This window comes from Scardinius erythrophthalmus (assembly GCF_964197995.2).
Source record: "Scardinius erythrophthalmus genome assembly, chromosome: 15".
Lineage (NCBI taxonomy): Eukaryota > Metazoa > Chordata > Actinopteri > Cypriniformes > Leuciscidae > Scardinius > Scardinius erythrophthalmus.
Genome location: NC_138235.1, coordinates 41,779,146 through 41,799,145, shown reverse-complemented (window position 1 = coordinate 41,799,145; position 20,000 = coordinate 41,779,146). Strand labels below are relative to the sequence as shown.

Sequence of the window (20,000 nt, the reverse complement as noted above, 5' to 3'; positions counted from 1 at the left end):
TACAAGCTTTATTAAAATTATCATTCTAGAAGAAAATTTCAAATGGCACTTAGAGGCTTTTGCATCTGAACTCTTCATATTTATGTATATATTCAACTGAAATTAATATATTATTAAAAAACTTGCCATTGCATCATTTCTTATTTTCATTTAGTTTAACTTGATATACTAATAAAACTAAAACTGAAATAAAAATGAATAACAACAAAATATCTAAAATTAATAAATAAACAAATAAATAAATGCTTGGTTAACTGTTTGAAATTGAAGAAATTAAGACAATACTAAAAACATAAATATTAGTATTGTAATTTTACAGTTGAACTGTTATAATGTTATTTCTGAATAATAAACTGAAATAAAGAATAATAAAAACTATACAGATATTTAAAATATATATAAATAAGGGTTATTGTCAAAATAAGAGAGAGTGTGTTTAAATTAAATTAAAATTTAGATGAAATTAAATAAAATATTTCATGAAAAACTAAAAAAACTAAACTAAAAATAGAAATGTTGACTTGGCAATTATGGTGGATTATGGATTATGGTGTGGGGTTGTTTGGTGCAGGGGGGGTTTGATTATGGTATTAAGAATAGGGTGTCATTAAAGTTCATGTGCACGTAAAGGCAGACGTCCCAAAACGTTTGGCAACATAGTGTATATAAATACATATATATATAGCTGATTTTAGATCGCATCTGATGCCCAGTTTCCCTCTGTAGCCAAAAGTGTGTTCAGCGCTGGTTACCGAGTATCAGAGAGACGTAAGTGTGGTAGAAGAGCAGCGTCAGCACACACAGGATTGATCTGAGACTGTGACCACCGGCGCCGTCCCGCAGCTGAGACAGACCGAACTCCTGCCGGAGAGAAACAGCAGCCGTTAGAGTGTGTGTGTGTGTGTGTGTGTGTAGATTACATTAGAGGTCGACCGATTAGTGAGCAACACACATCCAGATTGCCGCGTCTCACAGCGAGCGAATAGTAAACTCTTTCATGTCTTCCTGAGCATAAACGGACATATTCACACTAGAGCCGTATTGAGTTTGTACACTATATCGATATGTTTTTAATAAACAATATGTAATGAGACAATACTGTAGTTTACATCAATAGAGCCTACAGTAGTTTGATATGAGCTGGTGCGGGGAAAGTGCATTATCCAATTCGTCTGAAACATGAGACAAGCTTTATATTAAAATAGCCCGTGAGATGTGCAGATCCTGGCGTGTTTAATGTGTTTGAGATGTGCTGCTCTCCTCAGTGCTTAACTTACTGTTCACAGGAATATTCTCCATCTGGAAATGTTAGAAACTCGTGCAAATATTTACATTTTGCGGTCAGGAGTGAATCTCCGCTAAACTTGACAGATTTCCATGAACGAGCGCCAATGACGGAGCACAATAGAATATGAGCGCAATAATTCTAACAAATATACACATATTGCTAAAATATTTTTTGTTGAACAATAAATGGGCAATATGTAGAATTTACACTGAAAAAAAATGCTTTTCTTACTCAGTGTTTTTGTCTTGTTTCCAGTCCAAATATCTAAAAATTCTTAAATCAAGATGCATTTACTAGATGAGTAAAATTACATTTTCTGGGGAAATTAATTAAAATGAAGTGAGTATTTGCTTAAAACAAGTAAATGATCAGAAAAATAATGTTGATTCTGTTTGAATTAAAATTATATTTCTGACCCCATTGGCAGTAAATTTTTTTTTTTTTAAGCATCAACTCACTTCATTTTGATTAATTCCCCCAGAAAACAGGACATAATATCTTATATCATTTTACTCATCTAGTAAATGCATCTTGATTTAAGAGTTTTTAGATATTTGGACTGGAAACAAGACAAAAATATTAAGAAAAGCTTTATTTGTAGTGTAGACCTACAAGTAAGTTGTTACATATTACCTATTCTTATTATATTATTTATTTTATTTAAGTTTTTGTGCACTAAAACTTTTTTTTTTTCACCTAAAAGTTTATTTGACAGTCTAGATTTTTGATGACCTGTTTTGTGCATTTAATATTATATATCATCATATATCGGCTGGCCTGATCTCTAATATCGGCATCGGTCGACCACTAGATCACATCTTCAATAAAACATCTGTATTTGGTTTAAGGTGTGACGTTTCAAGTGCTTCGAAACTGTGAATCATTTTGCGAAGCAACTGGTTCGTTCGATTGAAAGTTCCGGAAAGCTCAATCTCTTTGTCCACTAGTTACTCACTCGGTTCCCTGAGAAGCCGATGAACTCCAGCAGTCGAAGGATTCGTGCCGGCAGTAAAGACAGCATCTGACACAGAGGGTCAGAGTTCAAGCATCACTTCAAGAGAGATTTACTAGTCTAGTTTATCCACATGCACAATGACTCTCAGGGTAATTTCTGCACTTCCTGTCTCATTAACTGACCAGGTTGAAGGAGCCAATCCCCAGCTTGACTCCGCCCTCAAACTGTCTGAAGGCCTCGCTGTCTCCGCCCACTCCCTGAGGCAAGTTCGACACACTCTGGCAGTCCCTAAACACACACACACACCCCAGTTAGATAATAACAATAATAATAATAATAATAATCCATAAAAATATTAGATTATATATATAAATAAATTAAGCATATATATATATATATATATATATATATATATATATATATATACATACATACTATACACACACACACACAAACACACACACACATATATATATATATATACATACATACATACACACACACATACACACACAAACACAGACACACATATATATATACACATACATACACACACACACATATATACACACAAACACACACACACACACATATATATATACACAGTATGAGATGTATATGTTCTAATGTATTTTATCTCGATTTGTACTAAATTGATTATTTAATGAAAACAGTTGTTCACAAAAAAATATAATGTAATATCATTTATTATATTTAAGTACCATATATTAGTATACATTCTATTATTTTAAATTTCATTAAATATTATTAGATAAATGTCAATCATTTGTTAACAAACCAGTATTCATTGCTTCAGTGAGCTCATTGTTTCTGCATTTAATTATTACATTGTTTAAATTAATACATTTTTCGCTAACTGTGATTTTGTGTATGTGCATCTCTGAAATACATAACTGGACAGTGTCCTCTGATAGCAGATCTCTGTAAACTGTAATATGGACTCGATGTGTGTTGTGAAAAGCGCTATACAAATAAATGTGAATTTAATTTAATTATTTTATATTACATAATATATTAAAATGTAATAATATTTAACGGTTGCTTATATACAATAATTAAAAAAAACTGTTTATAATAGCTTTCATGTGGTATATTAAATCATATTTTAATAAAGGCAACAATCATCCATTAATTGTTGATTTCAGACTCACTTGTAAATTTGATAACTTGTGCGTACTTTGATTCCTCCTTTAATAAAACTGATCATGTTTTCATCCTGAAATAAACAGAAGGCAGAGATGAATGTGATATTTGTCTTATATTTCATATTTATCTTTCTTAATATTATAGAAGCTTGTTTCCACAAATTTTTTTGGGGACTTTTTATCTACAAATTCTGACTTTTTTTCCTCACAATTGCAAGATTGTGTTGATTGACTTTTTTTCTCTGGTGGAAACAAGCTTCCATAAATCTTGATTTATTATTGCAATATATTATTTATTCCTCTGGCAAATATTTAGTTGTTAATATTATTTTACTTCTCTGCATAAACATTATTTTCTTATAACGCAATACGTGTGTTGTGTTTTCCAGTGAAGCATCTGAGAGAAGAAACACTGAAACGTATTAGATTTATGCTTAAAACAAGATTATTTGCCAAGCAGGAATATTACTGTTAAACATAAAACAACAAAACATTTCCAAAACCTGAAATAAAATAAAACTGAACTGTAATACAACATAAAAAACTTCTTAAAATAGCTAGTTAAAATATTAATAACAACTATAATAGTATTTCACTGATATTATGATAATTGAAATACATAGAAGACACATTATTAGATTTTATATTTTAAGCATGGTTTAGTAATATGAATAGCCGTTCACATGGCGCATGCAGATGTTATTTTGGTAACACTTTACATTAAGGTTCATTAGTTAACATTAATGTATTAACTAACCATGAGCAATCCATTCGTTACTGTATTTGTTAATCTTTGTTAACGTTAGTTAATAAAAATACACTCATTCATTGTTAGTTCATGTTAGTTCACAGTGCATTAACTAATGTTAACAAGATTTTAATAATGCATTAGTAAATGTTGAAATTAACATTAACAAAGATTAATGAATGCTGTATGTGCTGTTCATTATTAGTTAATGCTAATTAATGTAGTTAACTAATGTTAACTAATGAACCTTATTGTAAAGTGTTACCGTTAATTTTTATGTGTATTTTGTTTTATTTCATTGGTTTGTGTGCGAGTGTGTGTTTTTGCTGCTATAACATGTTCAGTTTGGATTACTAATGAAGTATCGTATCACATTCTAAAACAAAACTGTCGCCAAGTTATTAGTCAAGCCGATGTAAACACAATGGACTGAAGTGAAACGGTTCACTGACCTGTACAAATGTTAGTGTGGCTTTCTGCAGCAAACACTCAGCGTAGCAGATCTCCGCATGCATCTCCTCTGCACACACACACACACACGAGTAAGAACTGACTGACAACATTGTGCCAAGTGTAAAGTTTGGTGGAGGGAGGAGGGGGGGTTATGGTGTGGGGTTGTTTTTCAGGGGTTTCAACTCCATATTTAACCCTACAGATTAAGAATGGGATGTCATTAAAGTTCATGTGCACACACAAACGCATTCAGACCTGTACAGTGTCCCACACACTCACACACACACAGACACACACGGTTACCGTCTCTCAGGCTGTCTGACGGCTGTTTGGACAACAGGCTGGAAATGGACCCGACCACTGAGTTTCTCTTCCTGAACCTGCAGACAGAAGGAGAACATCAGAACATCAGAGTCCGGAAGAGTCCAGAACACCATGAGGAGAGTGTGTGAGCCGCACCTCTGGCAGGTCTGTAAGGCATCTTTGATAGTGGCCATTCCGGTCTGGATGTCTTTGTGCTCGAAGGTCATGGTGGCCTGCATGGCCATAATACTGCTGTAGCCCAGCGCGTGATACATGCTGTCCTTAGACCTACACACACACACACACACACACACACACACACACTTCATCAAGTTAAAACTTGTAATTGTACAAATGTCCACCTTCAGCTCTAGCTTCACTCACTCGCTCACTCCCTCCCTCCCTGCCTCACTCGCTCACTCATTCCCTCACTCACTCCCTCCCTCCCTGCCTCACTCGCTCGCTCACTCCCTCCCTCACTCGCTCCCTCACTCACTCCCTCACTCGCACACTTACTCGCTCGCACACTCAATCACTCACTCGAACACTCACTTGCACACTCGTTCACTCTCTCACTCCCTCACTCTCTCCCTCCCTCTCTCACTCCCTCACTCGCACTCACTCCCTCACTTGCACACTCACTCACTCACCTGAACACTCACTCACTAGCACACTCGTTCACACTCTCTCACTCCCTCACTCACTCACTCACTCGAACACTCGCACACTCACTCGAACACTCGCACACTCGAACACTCACACACTCGTTCACACTCTCTCACTCGAACACTCACTTGCACACTCGATCACACTCACTCACTCGAACACTTACACACTCACTCACTTGCACACTCACTCCCTCACTCACACACTCGCACTCACTCGAACACTCGCACACTCACTCACTCGAACACTCACGCACTCGCACACTCCCTCACTCAAACACTTGCACACTCCCTCACTTGCACACTCACTCCCTCACTCGAACACTCGCACACTCACTCACTCACTCACTCACTCACTCACTCACTCACTCACTCACTCACTCACTCACTCACTCGAACACTCACTCGAACACTCACACTCACTCACTCACTCGAACACTCACTCACTCACTCACTCACTCACTCACTCACTCACTCACTCACTCACTCACTCACTCACTCACTCACTCACTCACTCACTCACACACTCACACACTCACTCACACACTCACTCACACACTCACTCACACACTCACTCGAACACTCACGCTCACTCACTCAATCAAACAAACAAACACTCACTCACTCAAACAAACACTCACTCACTCAAACAAACACTCACTCACTCAAACAAACACTCACTCACTCAAACAAACACTCACTCACTCACTCACTCACTCGAACACTCACTCACTCGACCATTCGTACACTCACTCACTCACTCGAACACTCAAACACTCACTCACTCGAACACTCACTCACTCAAGTCAAGTCAAGTCAAGTCAAGTTTATTTATATAGCGCTTTTCACAACACAGGTTGTATCAAAGCAGCTTCACAGTAATAAATTAGAACAATACATCAATGTTTGTTTCTAGTGGAACGTCTACGTTTGGTAATGCTGATCAATAGTATCGTTGATTGATTAATTCAATTAAATATCCCCAAATATCCCCAACTGAGCAAGCCAAAGGCAACAGTGGCAAGGAACCGAAAAACTCCATCAGGTGACCTAATGGAGAAAAAAAAACCTTGGGAGAACCCGGGCTCAGTCGGGGGCCAGTTCTCCTCTGGCGTTTATGAACTAGAGGTCGGATTTAACTGTAAGATTAAAAGTATTATATGAATGCCTGGCTGAAGAGATGCGTCTTTAATCTAGTTTTAAACTGGGAGAGCGAGTCTGAGCAACGAACAGTATCCGGAAGACTATTCCAGAGTTTTGGAGCTAAATGTGAAAATGCTCTCCCTCCTTTGGTGGACCTAGATATCCTAGGTATGACCAAAAGCCTCGAATTTAGTGACCTTAAAGAGCGCGATGGATTATAGGGCGATAGAAGATCCGTTAAATAGACTGGAGCTAAGCCGTTTAGGGCTTTATAAGTCAGTAGCAATACCTTGTAATTAATACGGGACTTTATAGGTAACCAATGTAGAGATGATAAAATCGGTGTTATATGATCATATTTTCTTGATCTAGTTAGAACTCTTGCGGCGGCATTTTGGACTAACTGTAGCTTGTTTATTGAGGATGCAGGACAACCGGCTAATAACGCATTACAGTAATCTAGTCTCGAGGTCATGAATGCATGAACTAACTTTTCTGCATCAGAAACAGATAGCATATTACGTAGCTTAGCAATGTTTCTAAGGTGGAAAAAGGCTGTTCTTGTAACATATGAAATATGATTTTCAAAAGACAGGTTGCAGTCTAATATAACACCCAGGTCTTTTACTGTAGAGGATGAAGTAACAGGACATCCTACTATGTTAAAGTTGTATTGTGAGAGGTTTTGTGGGTGGTTTTTTGAACCGATAAGTAGTACCTCTGTCTTGTCTGGATTTAATAAAAGAAAATTATGCGTCATCCAATCTTTTATATCTTTAACACACTCTGTCAATTTGGATAATTTAGCGTTTTCATCTGGCCGTGATGAAATATAGATTTGAGTGTCATCAGCATAACAATGGAAACTAATTCCATGTTTCCTTATAATATTTCCAAGTGGCAGCATATATATTGAGAATAATAGAGGGCCTAACACAGATCCCTGCGGCACTCCATAGTTTACTGGAGTTATGATCGATTTTTCTCCATTTAAATAAACAAAATGGTAGCGGTCAGATAAATACGATCTAAACCAGCTTAATGCTTGTCCTTGAACACCAGTATAATTTTGTAGTCGATCTAAGAGTATTGTATGATCTATAGTATCGAACGCAGCACTAAGATCAAGTAAAACTAATATTGAGATACAGCCTTGGTCAGAAGCTAAAAGTAAATCATTTGTGATTTTAACGAGCGCAGTTTCAGTGCTATGATGCGGCCTGAACCCAGACTGAAACTTTTCATAGGTGTCATTAGCCGCGTTTCCACCGCAGGAACTTTCCCCAGGAACTAGGAACTTTGGGCTGGTACTCGATGTGTTTACACCGCAGGAACCAGGGTCTAAATGAAGTTCCGGGTAAATATTTCCCCCTCCGATAGTCCCTGCTCACGAGGTAGTACTTTTTCAAAGTTCAGGAACTTTCAGGGGTGGGACTTGTGCGCTGCACAAGCTGATTGGTTGTGTTCACGCCGCATTTTGGTTGGATGACTCCACGCAGCATTTTCTTTATTTTTAACCTCCCTTTTAAAAAGTGGCTTCATGCAGTAAAGTTGTCTGTCTGCAAATATGGAATTTAATAAAAAAAACTGGGGGACTGGCGACGAGTTTCAGGCTTTATTATTTGGGTATTTGTGGAAGAGGAAACTTTCTGCGCGTTCGTCACAGCCATCTCACGGCCAATGTCCGCAATAGCTGATAACATACAATTTTATATTTAACGTTAGCATTACGAGCTCTGAACACGCTTTATCAGTGCTCGTCTCTTTTATGCCACAGCTTTTAATATTAAGTCATTATGTTTACACATTTGTCATCTATTTCAAGGCAAACCATGTTACAAATTTACTATAACAGGATTGAAATAGCGCATTGAGGTGTAACAAACAACTATTTACAAGACTGTCACTATTTATGATTGATAGACGGGGTTCAGGCTTTTTTTAAAGAGTATTTACGCAAAAGGAAATTTTTGCGCGTTATTCCCAGTCATCTCACAACGTACCTTGTCTTAATTTTATACGCATACAAGCTTTCTGAACACGCTTTAGTATCAGTGCTCGTCTATTTTGTTATGTTAATTACCTCGTTAGTAAACCAATAACTGCAACACAGTTTGAATCTCCTCCAAACTTATAAATGTGGCGCTCAAAACTGATTACTGTCCGTCGCAGACTGGGAGGAGCAGTTGCGCGCAGTTTACCTTCCCGGTACTTTAGACCGCGGTGTAAACGCAGAAAGCAACCGGTCTGGGGCAAAAAAGGTTCCTGGGAAAAAAGTTCCTGGGACAAATTGTTCCGGGTAATTTCGGTGGAAAAGCGGCTATATTCTTGTAAGAAAGAGCCCAGTTGAGCGGACACAACTTTTTCTAGTATTTTAGACATAAAAGGTAGATTTGAAATGGGTCTATAATTTACTAGATTATTCGGATCTAATTGTGGTTTCTTAATGAGAGGTTTTATAACTGCCAATTTAAATGTTTTGGGAACATAACCTAAAGATAAAGACGAGTTAATAATATTGAGGAGAGGCTCTTCCACTACAGGTAACACTTCTTTCAATAGTTTAGTTGGTATAGGATCTAGTAAACATGTTGTTGTTTTAGATGAAGTAAAAAGTTTATTTAACTCTTTTTGTTCTATAGTTGAAAAGCACTGTAATTGTTCTTGCGGCGTGATAATTGAGGCTGAATTATAAGGCGCGATTGAGGATTAAACGTTTACAATTGTGGTTCTGATGTTTTCTATTTTCTCAGTGAAGAACTTCATGAAATCATTACTACTAAACTGTAATGGAATACTTTGTTCAGGAGACATCTGTTTATTTGTTAGTCTCGCCACGGTGTTAAATAAGAACTTAGGATTGTTATGGTTGTTTTCTATTAGTTTGCATAGATGCTCAGCCCTGGCCGCTTTTAGGGCCTTTTTATAACGTGACATACTGTCTTTCCATGCGATTCTAAAAACCTCTAAATTAGTTTGTTTCCATTTACGCTCTAAATTACGGGTTTCTCTCTTTAGAACACACGTAGTATTGTTGTACCATGGTGCTTTACTTTTCTCTCTGACCTTTTTTTTTTTTTTGTCACTTTACTTTTTATTGAAAGTTTTGTATTTTCCAGGAACAACAGAAAATATTTGCTTACATCATATTATAAATTAAACAAAAGAGCAAGGCAGAAGAAAACAAAAACAACAGAAAAGAGGAAAAAAAAAAAATATATATATATATATATTTAAGGAGGGGAGGTCTTCTTGCAGTATACCAGTTAGTCTTCTAAGCCAATTGTAGACCTTTACTCTTGTCTTTGTCGCTCTTCTTTAAATACCGTCCATTTTTCCCATTTCTCTCCGAATTGAGCTTCCTGTAAGCGTAGTCTGTACGTCAACTTTTCCATCTCATAGATTACCTCAATGATCTGGAGCCATTGATCCTGAGTAGGCGAGTCCTGTTTACCCCATTTTTTTGTGATAGCTTTTTTACCAGCTATTAACAGGATCTTAACTAAATATCTGTCAGATGGCTGTACATTTCCTTCATATAGGTTACACAAATACAGTACTGTACAAGTCATAGGAATCTTATAGCCCAGTATTTTCTGTAATGAATCATGTATCATAATCCAGAACTGTGTTATTTTATCGCATTTCCAAAACACATGTGCGTGACCCGCATTCAGTACACCACAACCTCTCCAACAGGGTATGTTTTTGCTTAATTGTTTGCTGCTAACTTTGGGGGTAATAAAAAAACGAACCAAATTTTTCCAGGAGAACTCCCTCCAGTTCCGTGAACCAGTGGATGTATAATGCATTTTCACCATATTTTGCCAATCTTCATCTGAGATATTAATGTTAAGTTCTGATTCCCATTTTTCTTTTATGTATTTTGTTGAATGTCTGTTTCTTATTATATTTTTATGGAGTTCAGATATGATTTTAATTTTGCTTTCCTTATATGCTTTGATTAAGATTTTTATCACTCCGTTCATTTCACTGGAGGGGTCCACTCTGATTTCTTTCTTAAAATAGTTTCTAAGCTGTAGGTATCTGTAGAATTCATGTTTATCTAGGTCATACTTTTCTTTCATTTCTTGAAAACTCTCCAGCTGTCCATCTTTCATTATAACACACCATGCCGTAATTCCCTTTGTTTCCCACCGTTTGAACCCTGTATCATATTTATTTGGTATAAAATTACTATCATATGCTATCCACCTCAAGACACTTATGTCTTTCTGTATTTTATATCTCCTTATTATACTGTACCATATTTTCAATGTAAAAGTTGTGATTGAATCTGTTTGGATTTTGGATTTCTTGTACATTCCTTCATCGCCTATAATATTCTGTATTGGGTTTTCTCCACATTTTATTTCCATTTCTTTCCATTTTGCGGTATAGTCTGCTTTACACCAATCTACAACATATCTTAATTGTGCTGCATGGAAGTAATCTTTGAGATGTGGGAGTCCCATTCCTCCTTCTTCCTTTGGCAGCTGGAGAGTTTCCATTTTTATCCTAGGCTTCTTGCCTCCCCAAACAAACCTTGATATTATTCTACTCCAGCTAGTAAACTGGGACTGGGGAACCTCTATAGGTACAGATTGGAAAAGATATAAGAGCCTTGGCAGCACATTCATTCTGATTATTTCAATTTTAGAACTAAAATCTAGCATTAATATGGACCATCTTTCAATGTCTTTTTGCATCTCTTGATTTATCTTATTATAATTAGCCTTGTATAATTTGGATAATGTTTTGGTGATCGTGACCCCTAAATATTCAATTTTTTTAAGTTTCCAATTAAAATTAAATGTCTCTTTGATCTCTTTTGCTGGGCTATAATTTATTGCTAACATCTGTGTCTTACTGATATTGACTTTGTATCCTGATAGCCATCCATACGATTCTAAGAGTTTAATCAATAGAGGCAGTGATTCATTTGGACGTCTGAGGTAAACTATGACATCATCTGCAAAAAGTCCTATTTTTTGTTCTATACCATTCACAGTCACTCCCCCGATCTCTTGGTCCTGTCTAACTGCTTGCGCTAGAGGCTCTATAAAAAGAGCAAATAGGGTGGGTGATAGGCAGCATCCTTGCCTTGTCGATCTTTGTAGTCTAATTTTGTCTGTCAAACTTCCATTAATTTTTATTCTAGCAGTAGGCTCTTGATATAGTGTCTTTATGCACTGTATTGATTTATTGTTGAACCCAAATCGTTCCAATACTTTGTATAAAAATTCCCAGTTGACACAGTCGAAAGCTTTTTCGGCATCTATACTTACTAATAATGTGCTTTCTTTGTCTTTTGTTGCTTGATCTATCACATGTAATGTTCTCCTAATGTTGTCGTGTGTCTGGCGTCCTCGAATAAATCCTGTTTGATCTTCCTCTACTATTTCTCCTACAAAAGAGTTCAGTCTTTTAGAAATAATTGTTGTATATATTTTGTAATCCACATTCAATATTGAAATTGGTCTGAAGTTGGCACAACTATTTTTTTCTTTTCCTTGTTTTGGTATAACTGTAATTATTGCTTCAGCCCAGGATGGAGGCATTTTATTGTTTTGAAGCGTCCAATTAAAGGAGGCCAGGAGTAGTGGAAATAAGTCCTCCCCAAACATCTTATACCACTCTGCTGGGTATCCGTCACTTCCCGGTGATTTATTATTTTTCAGTTTATTTACCGCATCTTTCACCTCGTCTATTGTAATGTCAGCTGTTAATCTACCATTTTGTATGGTTCCAATGGAAGGCAAGTCCAGTAAATCCAGAAATACTTTCATTTCATCTCCATCTGCTGATATAGGCTGTGTGTATAGCTCTTGATAATACCCCTGAAAGATTTTTCCAATTCCCTCTGGATTAGATATTATTTCATCTGTTTTGGGATGCCTGATTTCGTGTATATTATTAATTGCTTGCTGTTTGCGTATACGTTTTGCCAACACTTTAGCAGCCTTTGAGCCTGCTTCGTAATAGTTCTGCTTCAAAAATGTGTTCTTTTTCTCAATTTCATCTGCTAATATATCATTTATTTTTGCTCTCATTTCCTTAATTTCTTGGTATATTTTTGGGTCATATGCGTTTTGGTGCTCCCGTTCCAATTGCCTTAACTTTTCATTGATTAACTTGTGAGACTCCAATTTAATCCTTTTTACATATGCTGTCTCAGCTATCAGCTTTCCCCTGATGACTGCTTTCATGGCATCCCATGTTATTGTTGGATCTACTGCCCCATTGTTGTTTTCTTGTATATATCTTCTTATTTCTGCTTTTACCTTCTCCTTTCTTTGATCGTTGTTAAGTATTCCCAGATTTAGTCTCCATATTGTGTGCCGCTTTCTATTGGTTATATTTATAATTAGATGCAGAGGGTTATGATCTGACAAGTCCGCTGCCCCTATTCTACATTCCCTCACCCTGTGTTTGTCTTCTTGATTCGTAAAAAAATAATCGATCCTTGAATGAACTTTGTGTGCTGCTGAGTAATGTGTGAAATCCTTTTCTAGGGGGTGCAGACTCCTCCACACATCTATCATCCCCATCTCTTCCAATAATGTATTTATATATCTTGTCAAATGAGTTTTATTCTTTTTTAGGCTAGTTGTATCTAGTTTGTAATTTCTGATAACATTCAGATCCCCTCCACAAATTAAAATACCCTTTGCTTCTGCTGTTATGATATCGAATATGCTTTTGAAAAAACACTTGTCACTTTCTGGGGGTGCGTAGATATTTATTAATGTTACTGGTTCATTATCTATTCTACCTATTACTGCAACGTATCTCCCCTCTTTATCTTTGCATTCCTTTTCAAAATAAAATTGGACTGTATTTGATATTAATATTGCCACTCCTCTTCTACATCCTTCTTTGAATGAACTGCAGTAAAGGTTATTATAACCATATCTTTTTAGTTTATTATGTTCTGATTGAGTTAGGTGGGTCTCTTGAAGAAAAATAATTTGTGCCTTTTCTTTTTTAATTTTTGTCATTACCTTTTGTCTTTTGATTGGATTATTCAGGCCATTTACATTCAGCGACATCATCTTAACATTATTTGACTCCATATTCTGCAGGCTTTTTTAAGTACACTCCCCTACAACTCTGAACTAAACATACAAGAACAAAGAACATCTCCACATAAACAAAAACAGACTTCAAACAGCAGGGTATATACTCACTATACCCCGAAATCCCGTTGGTAGGTGGAGGGGAAATCCTCATCTCTAAGAGGGCCCCTCCCTAGACGCTCTAGATTTAAAACGCCTAGATGAGTCCAACTCGAGGAAGATAATAAAAAAAAAAGAAGAAAAGCAAATAGTCCGCCCCCGATCGGTTTAGAGTCTTATAAATGCAGAAGAAGTCTTACTTATTTGAGGTATTGCCTCCCGTTAATGTTCATGTTTTCCTGAGAAACACCTGAAGCCTCTCTCTGGCTCGGTGCGCTGCTTCACGGCCTTGGTCTTTCCCCCGGACGCGCTGCCAATCTGCGACGGCTCGCCTCCTTCCCTCTGCCGCTGATCTGCCGTCATCGCCTGGCGGGTCGACTCCGTATCCCCTCTCTTTCATATCCAGTGAAGCTTCCCTGGCGTTGTGATACGTTTTTACCCCGCTGCTCCAGTGTATCCGTATCCTTGTCAGCGGTGTCTGGAACCGAATACCGTTCTCCTTCAACACTTTTTTAATGCCGTTGTACGTTTTCCTTTTCTGGACAACTTCGGCAGGATAGTCATGATCGAAATAGATTTGTTTGTTCCCCATTAGTATTTTTGTCTTCCAGGCTTTTTTTAGGATCATCTCTTTTGTCTCGAATTTAAGAAAATTAACAATGATCGACCTGGGCGCAGCATTCGCATTTGGTTTTGGTGCGAGAGCCCGGTGTGCTCGTTGGATGTGGAGCTCTTCATCTTCGGACAGTTGTAACTTTGTTTTTAGAAGTTGCTCCACATACTTACTAGTTGAGCTTTCTTCCGTGTCTTCAGGGAGACCAAAGATTCGGATGTTATTTCTCCTCGATCTCCCTTCAAGGTCAGTTACTTTTTCCTGTATCTGATTTGCCTGGTCCAGCAGCTCCACCATCAATTCACCCGCATCTGTCTTCCATTCCTCCAGTTCTGCAATGCGCTCGTGCGCCTCAGCCAGGTTAGCCTTCTGCGTTTGTAGCTCGTTCATGTTATCTGCTAGCCTTCGCTCGACATCTTGTTGGAGAGTCGTCATTTCTTCTTTCATTTCTTTTTTCAGTTCGTCTTTTAAGAGGATTAGTTCGTGTCGTAGTTCTTGTTTGAGGTCTTTTATGTCTTTGCTAATTGTAGCTAGACCTACGCGAAGTGTCTCGTTGTGGTCTTGGGCCTCCATTTTCTCCGCTGTGTTGTCTTCGAGTTCGCTAGCCTCACTTTCAGAGATTCTTTCAGGTGGCTTTTCCGCTTTGTCTTGTTTCTGGTTAGTTGTCTTACTTCTTCGTTTAGTTCCCCCACCCATATCATCCGTTTTGGTTTTCGAGTTGGGCATTTTAGGCGGGTTTGTAATAACCGACTAGGGGGAGCTTAATTAAACGACTGCCCTGTACGCCATCTTCCCCGGAAGTCTCCTCTCTGACCTTTTTTAATCTAATGGGCGCAACAATATCCAATGATCCAGAGAGAATGGTGCTCATAGTGCTAGTTAATTCCTCAAGTTCATCTGTTTGTTTGGGTTCACTGAGCAGCTGAGACAGATCAGATAAGCTGTTTGAAAAATGATCTATAGTGGATGGAAGGATTGTTCTGCCTAATCGATAACGCGGCGCAGCATGATATATTACAGGAGTACGTAATATGCAAGTTACCATGTAATGGTCAGTGACATCGTCACTTTGTGGAATGATATCTATATCGGTTGGATCGGTTCCATGTGATATAATTAAATCGAGTGTATGATTAAATTGATGAGTCGGTCCAGTAATGTTTTGCTTGACCCCAAAGGAGTTTAATAAATCAGTAAACGCAGCCCCTAACCTCTCCAACAATTAATGCTTTATCGAAGTTAACTAATAGGTCTGAGAGAAAATCTGCAAACTCTTTTAGGAAATCAGTGTAAGGCCCAGGCGGTCTATATACGGTAGCCAAGGCTAGAGATAATAGGGATGTTTTTCGAACATCTAAGAGCGTAACATTTAGTACAAGTACTTCAAATGAAATAAACTTATAACCCGTTTTCTGAGTAACATTGAGAAAATCTCTATAGATTGTTGCAACACCGCCGCCACGACCATTCAGACGGGGCTCGTGCTTATAGGAGTATCCTGATGGAGTAGACTCATTTAAACAACAAACTCAAACAAACACTCACTCACTCAAACAAACACTCAATCACTCACTCACTCACTCACTCACTCACTCACTCACTCAAACAAACAAACACTCACTCACTCAAACAAACACTCACTCACTCAAACAAACACTCACTCACTCAAACAAACACTCACTCAAACACTCACTCACTCGAACACTCACTCACTCAAACAAACACTCACTCACTCAAACAAACACTCACTCACTCAAACAAACACTCACTCACTCACTCACTCAAACAAACACTCACTCACTCAAACAAACACTCACTCACTCACTCACTCACTCAAACAAACACTCACTCACTCAAACACTCACTCACTCACTCAAACACTCACTCACTCGAACACTCACTCACTCACTCGAACACTCACTCACTCACTCGAACACTCACTCACTCACTCACTCACTCACTCGAACACTCACTCACTCGAACACTCACTCACTCGAACACTCACTCACTCACTCGAACACTCACTCACTCACTCGAACACTCACTCACTCACTCGAACACTCACTCACTCACTCGAACACTCACTCACTCACTCGAACACTCACTCACTCACTCGAACACTCACTCACTCACTCACTCGAACACTCACTCACTCACTCGAACACTCACTCACTCACTCAAACACTCACTCACTCGAACACTCACTCACTCACTCGAACACTCACTCACTCACTCAAACACTCACTCACTCGAACACTCACTCACTCACTCAAACACTCACTCACTCACTCAAACACTCACTCACTCACTCAAACACACACACACTCACTCACTCACTCACTCACTCACTCACTCACTCACTCACTCACTCACTCACTCACTCACTCACTCACTCACTCACTCACTCACTCACTCACTCACTCACTCACTCACTCAAACACTCACTCAAACACTCACTCCCTCGAACACTCACTCCCTCACTCTAACACTCACTCACTCGAACATTCGTACACTCACTCACTCACTCACTCACTCGAACACTCGTACACTCACTCACTCACTCGAACACTCGTACACTCACTCACTCACTCGAACACTCGAACACTCACTCACTCACACACACTCACTCACTCACTCGAACACTCGTACACTCACTCACTCACTCGAACACTCGAACACTCACTCACTCACACACACTCACTCACTCACTCGAACACTCACTCACTCACTCGAACACTCACTCACTCACTCGAACACTCACTCACTCACTCGAACACTCACTCACTCACTCGAACACTCACTCACTCACTCGAACACTCACTCACTCACTCACTCGAACACTCACTCACTCACTCACTCGAACACTCACTCACTCACTCGAACACTCACTCACTCACTCAAACACTTACTCACTCGAACACTCACTCACTCGAACACTCACTCACTCAAACACTCACTCACTCACTCAAACACTCACTCACTCACTCAAACACTCACTCAAACACACACACACTCACTCACTCACTCACTCACTCACTCACTCACTCACTCACTCACTCACTCACTCACTCACTCACTCACTCACTCACTCACTCACTCACTCACTCACTCACTCACTCACTCACTCACTCAAACACTCACTCCCTCGAACACTCACTCCCTCACTCTAACACTCACTCACTCGAACATTCGTACACTCACTCACTCACTCACTCACTCGAACACTCGTACACTCACTCACTCACTCGAACACTCGTACACTCACTCACTCACTTGAACACTCGAACACTCACTCACTCACACACACACACTCACTCACTCACTCGAACACTCGTACACTCACTCACTCACTCGAACACTCGAACACTCACTCACTCACACACACACACACACACACACACTCACTCACTCACTCGAACACTCACTCACACTCGGACACTCACACACTCACTCTCACACACACACACACACACACACACACACACACACACACACACACACTCACTCGAACACTCACTCACACTCACTCGAACACTCACACACACTCACTCCCTCACTCTAACATTCACTCACTCGAACACTCGCACACTCACTCTAACACTCACTCACTCGAACACTCGCACACTCACTCGAACACTCACACACACTCACTCCCTCACTCTAACACTCACTCACTCGAACACTCGCACACTCACTCTAACATTCACTCACTCGAACACTCGCACACTCACTCTAACACTCACTCACTCAAACACTCGCACACTCATTCGAACACTCCCTCACTCGCACACTCAAACACTCACACACTCACACACACACACACACACACACACACACACACACACACACACACACACACACACACACACACACACACACACACACACACACACACACACACACACACACACACACACACACACACACACACACACACACACACACACACACACACACACACACAGGTGTACCAGGGTTTGAGGAGGTCCAGGGCTTCAGAGAACTTGTTGTTGAGGACGAGGTTGAGGGCCATGGTGCACTCCTCTATAGACGTGCGCAGGTCCATCTTAGATGCCCTGAACACACACACACACACACACACACAAACAAACACACACACAAACAAACACACAAACACACTATATTCAGATACATAAATCTGACTGGTCCTGATTGTGAGGGATGATCTGATGTGATACTCACACTGGGATGCGATCGAACGCGTCTTGAAAACAGTCCTGAAACAACCAAACAGATAATGAACATAAACGTGTGTGTGTGTGTGTGTGTGTGAAGTAGAGCAACTGTAGTGCAGACACACACACACACACACACGCTTCTCTGTCAGATCAGATGGTTCACTAACACGACTGTCTCTATTTATAGATCCTCAGTTATGTAACTCAGTTTGTCCATCGCTGACACACAAACCTGACGCCTTCATCACAGTATGAACATATACAATATCCTAAAATACACACTGTAATCATTTCCATAATAATACACTACAATAATTTTATATATAGGCCTACACACATACATAAACACACACTACATTTCAGATATTCATACAATATTCTACATTCACTATATATATATATATATATATATATATACACCCTCCCCTCCCCATTTCCTGTCATTTGCAATAATTTAACGATATTACAGACGCTGACGTTATTCAGACCCATTAAAAACTCCATACAGTTATAATGCATTAGGCCTCATGCTGAAGTGTGTGTGAGCGTGTGTGTGTGTGTAACGGTGACATTTACGGTCATCAATTTTTAAACGAATTTGTCAAAGTGCAGTGCTGAAAAACAAACATTATGAATAGCACCGCTAACACTTTACATTAGCTAACATCTAATCTCAGCTTTTACTAGTTCATTATTAAGATCAAAAGTTGCGTCTGTTAATATTATTTTAATGCACTGAGAACTAACATGAAAATTTTTATTAACATGTTGATCTGTGTTTAGTGTGTGTGTTGAGTTATTCTCTATAGTGTGTGTGTTGAGTTATTCTCTATAGTGTGTGTGTTGAGTTATTCTCTATAGTGTGTGTGTGTGTGTGTGTGTTGAGTTATTCTCTATAGTGTGTGTGTGTGTGATGAGTTATTCTCTATAGTGTGTGTGTGTGTGTGTGTGTGTTGAGTTATTCTCTATAGTGTGTGTGATGAGACAGTGTTTCTGAACTCCTGAAACGTCTCTATTGTCGTCTTGAACGCGGGAACAAACATGTCACTGGAATGCTGGAAAACCACTAACATCCTTCAACTACATCAGTATGTGTGTGTGTGTGTGTGTGTGTGCTGAATAGAGCTAGTGTGTGTGTGTGTGTGTGTGTGTGTGTGTGTGTGTGTGTGTGTGTGTGTGTGTGTGTTGAGTTATTCTCTATAGTGTGTGTGATGAGACAGTGTTTCTGAACTCCTGAAACGCCTCTATTGTCGTCTTGAACGCGGGAACAAACATGTCACTGGAATGCT

General features: G+C 38.9%; 1 protein-coding gene across 1 annotated transcript in view; it reads right to left on the bottom strand.

Moving 5' to 3' along the window:
• Window positions 1-20,000, bottom strand: part of ttc39b (tetratricopeptide repeat domain 39B) — a 36,951-nt gene that overhangs the window by 14,271 nt on the left and 2,680 nt on the right. The window contains exons 2-10 of the mRNA XM_081387333.1: window positions 18,716-18,750; window positions 18,484-18,588; window positions 5,070-5,201; window positions 4,914-4,990; window positions 4,610-4,677; window positions 3,416-3,480; window positions 2,426-2,531; window positions 2,244-2,309; window positions 753-861 (exon numbers count right to left, since the gene is read on the bottom strand). Of these exons, the coding sequence (XP_081243459.1) occupies window positions 753-861; window positions 2,244-2,309; window positions 2,426-2,531; window positions 3,416-3,480; window positions 4,610-4,677; window positions 4,914-4,990; window positions 5,070-5,201; window positions 18,484-18,588; window positions 18,716-18,750 (763 nt within the window). The remainder of the gene's footprint in view (window positions 1-752; window positions 862-2,243; window positions 2,310-2,425; window positions 2,532-3,415; window positions 3,481-4,609; window positions 4,678-4,913; window positions 4,991-5,069; window positions 5,202-18,483; window positions 18,589-18,715; window positions 18,751-20,000) is intronic.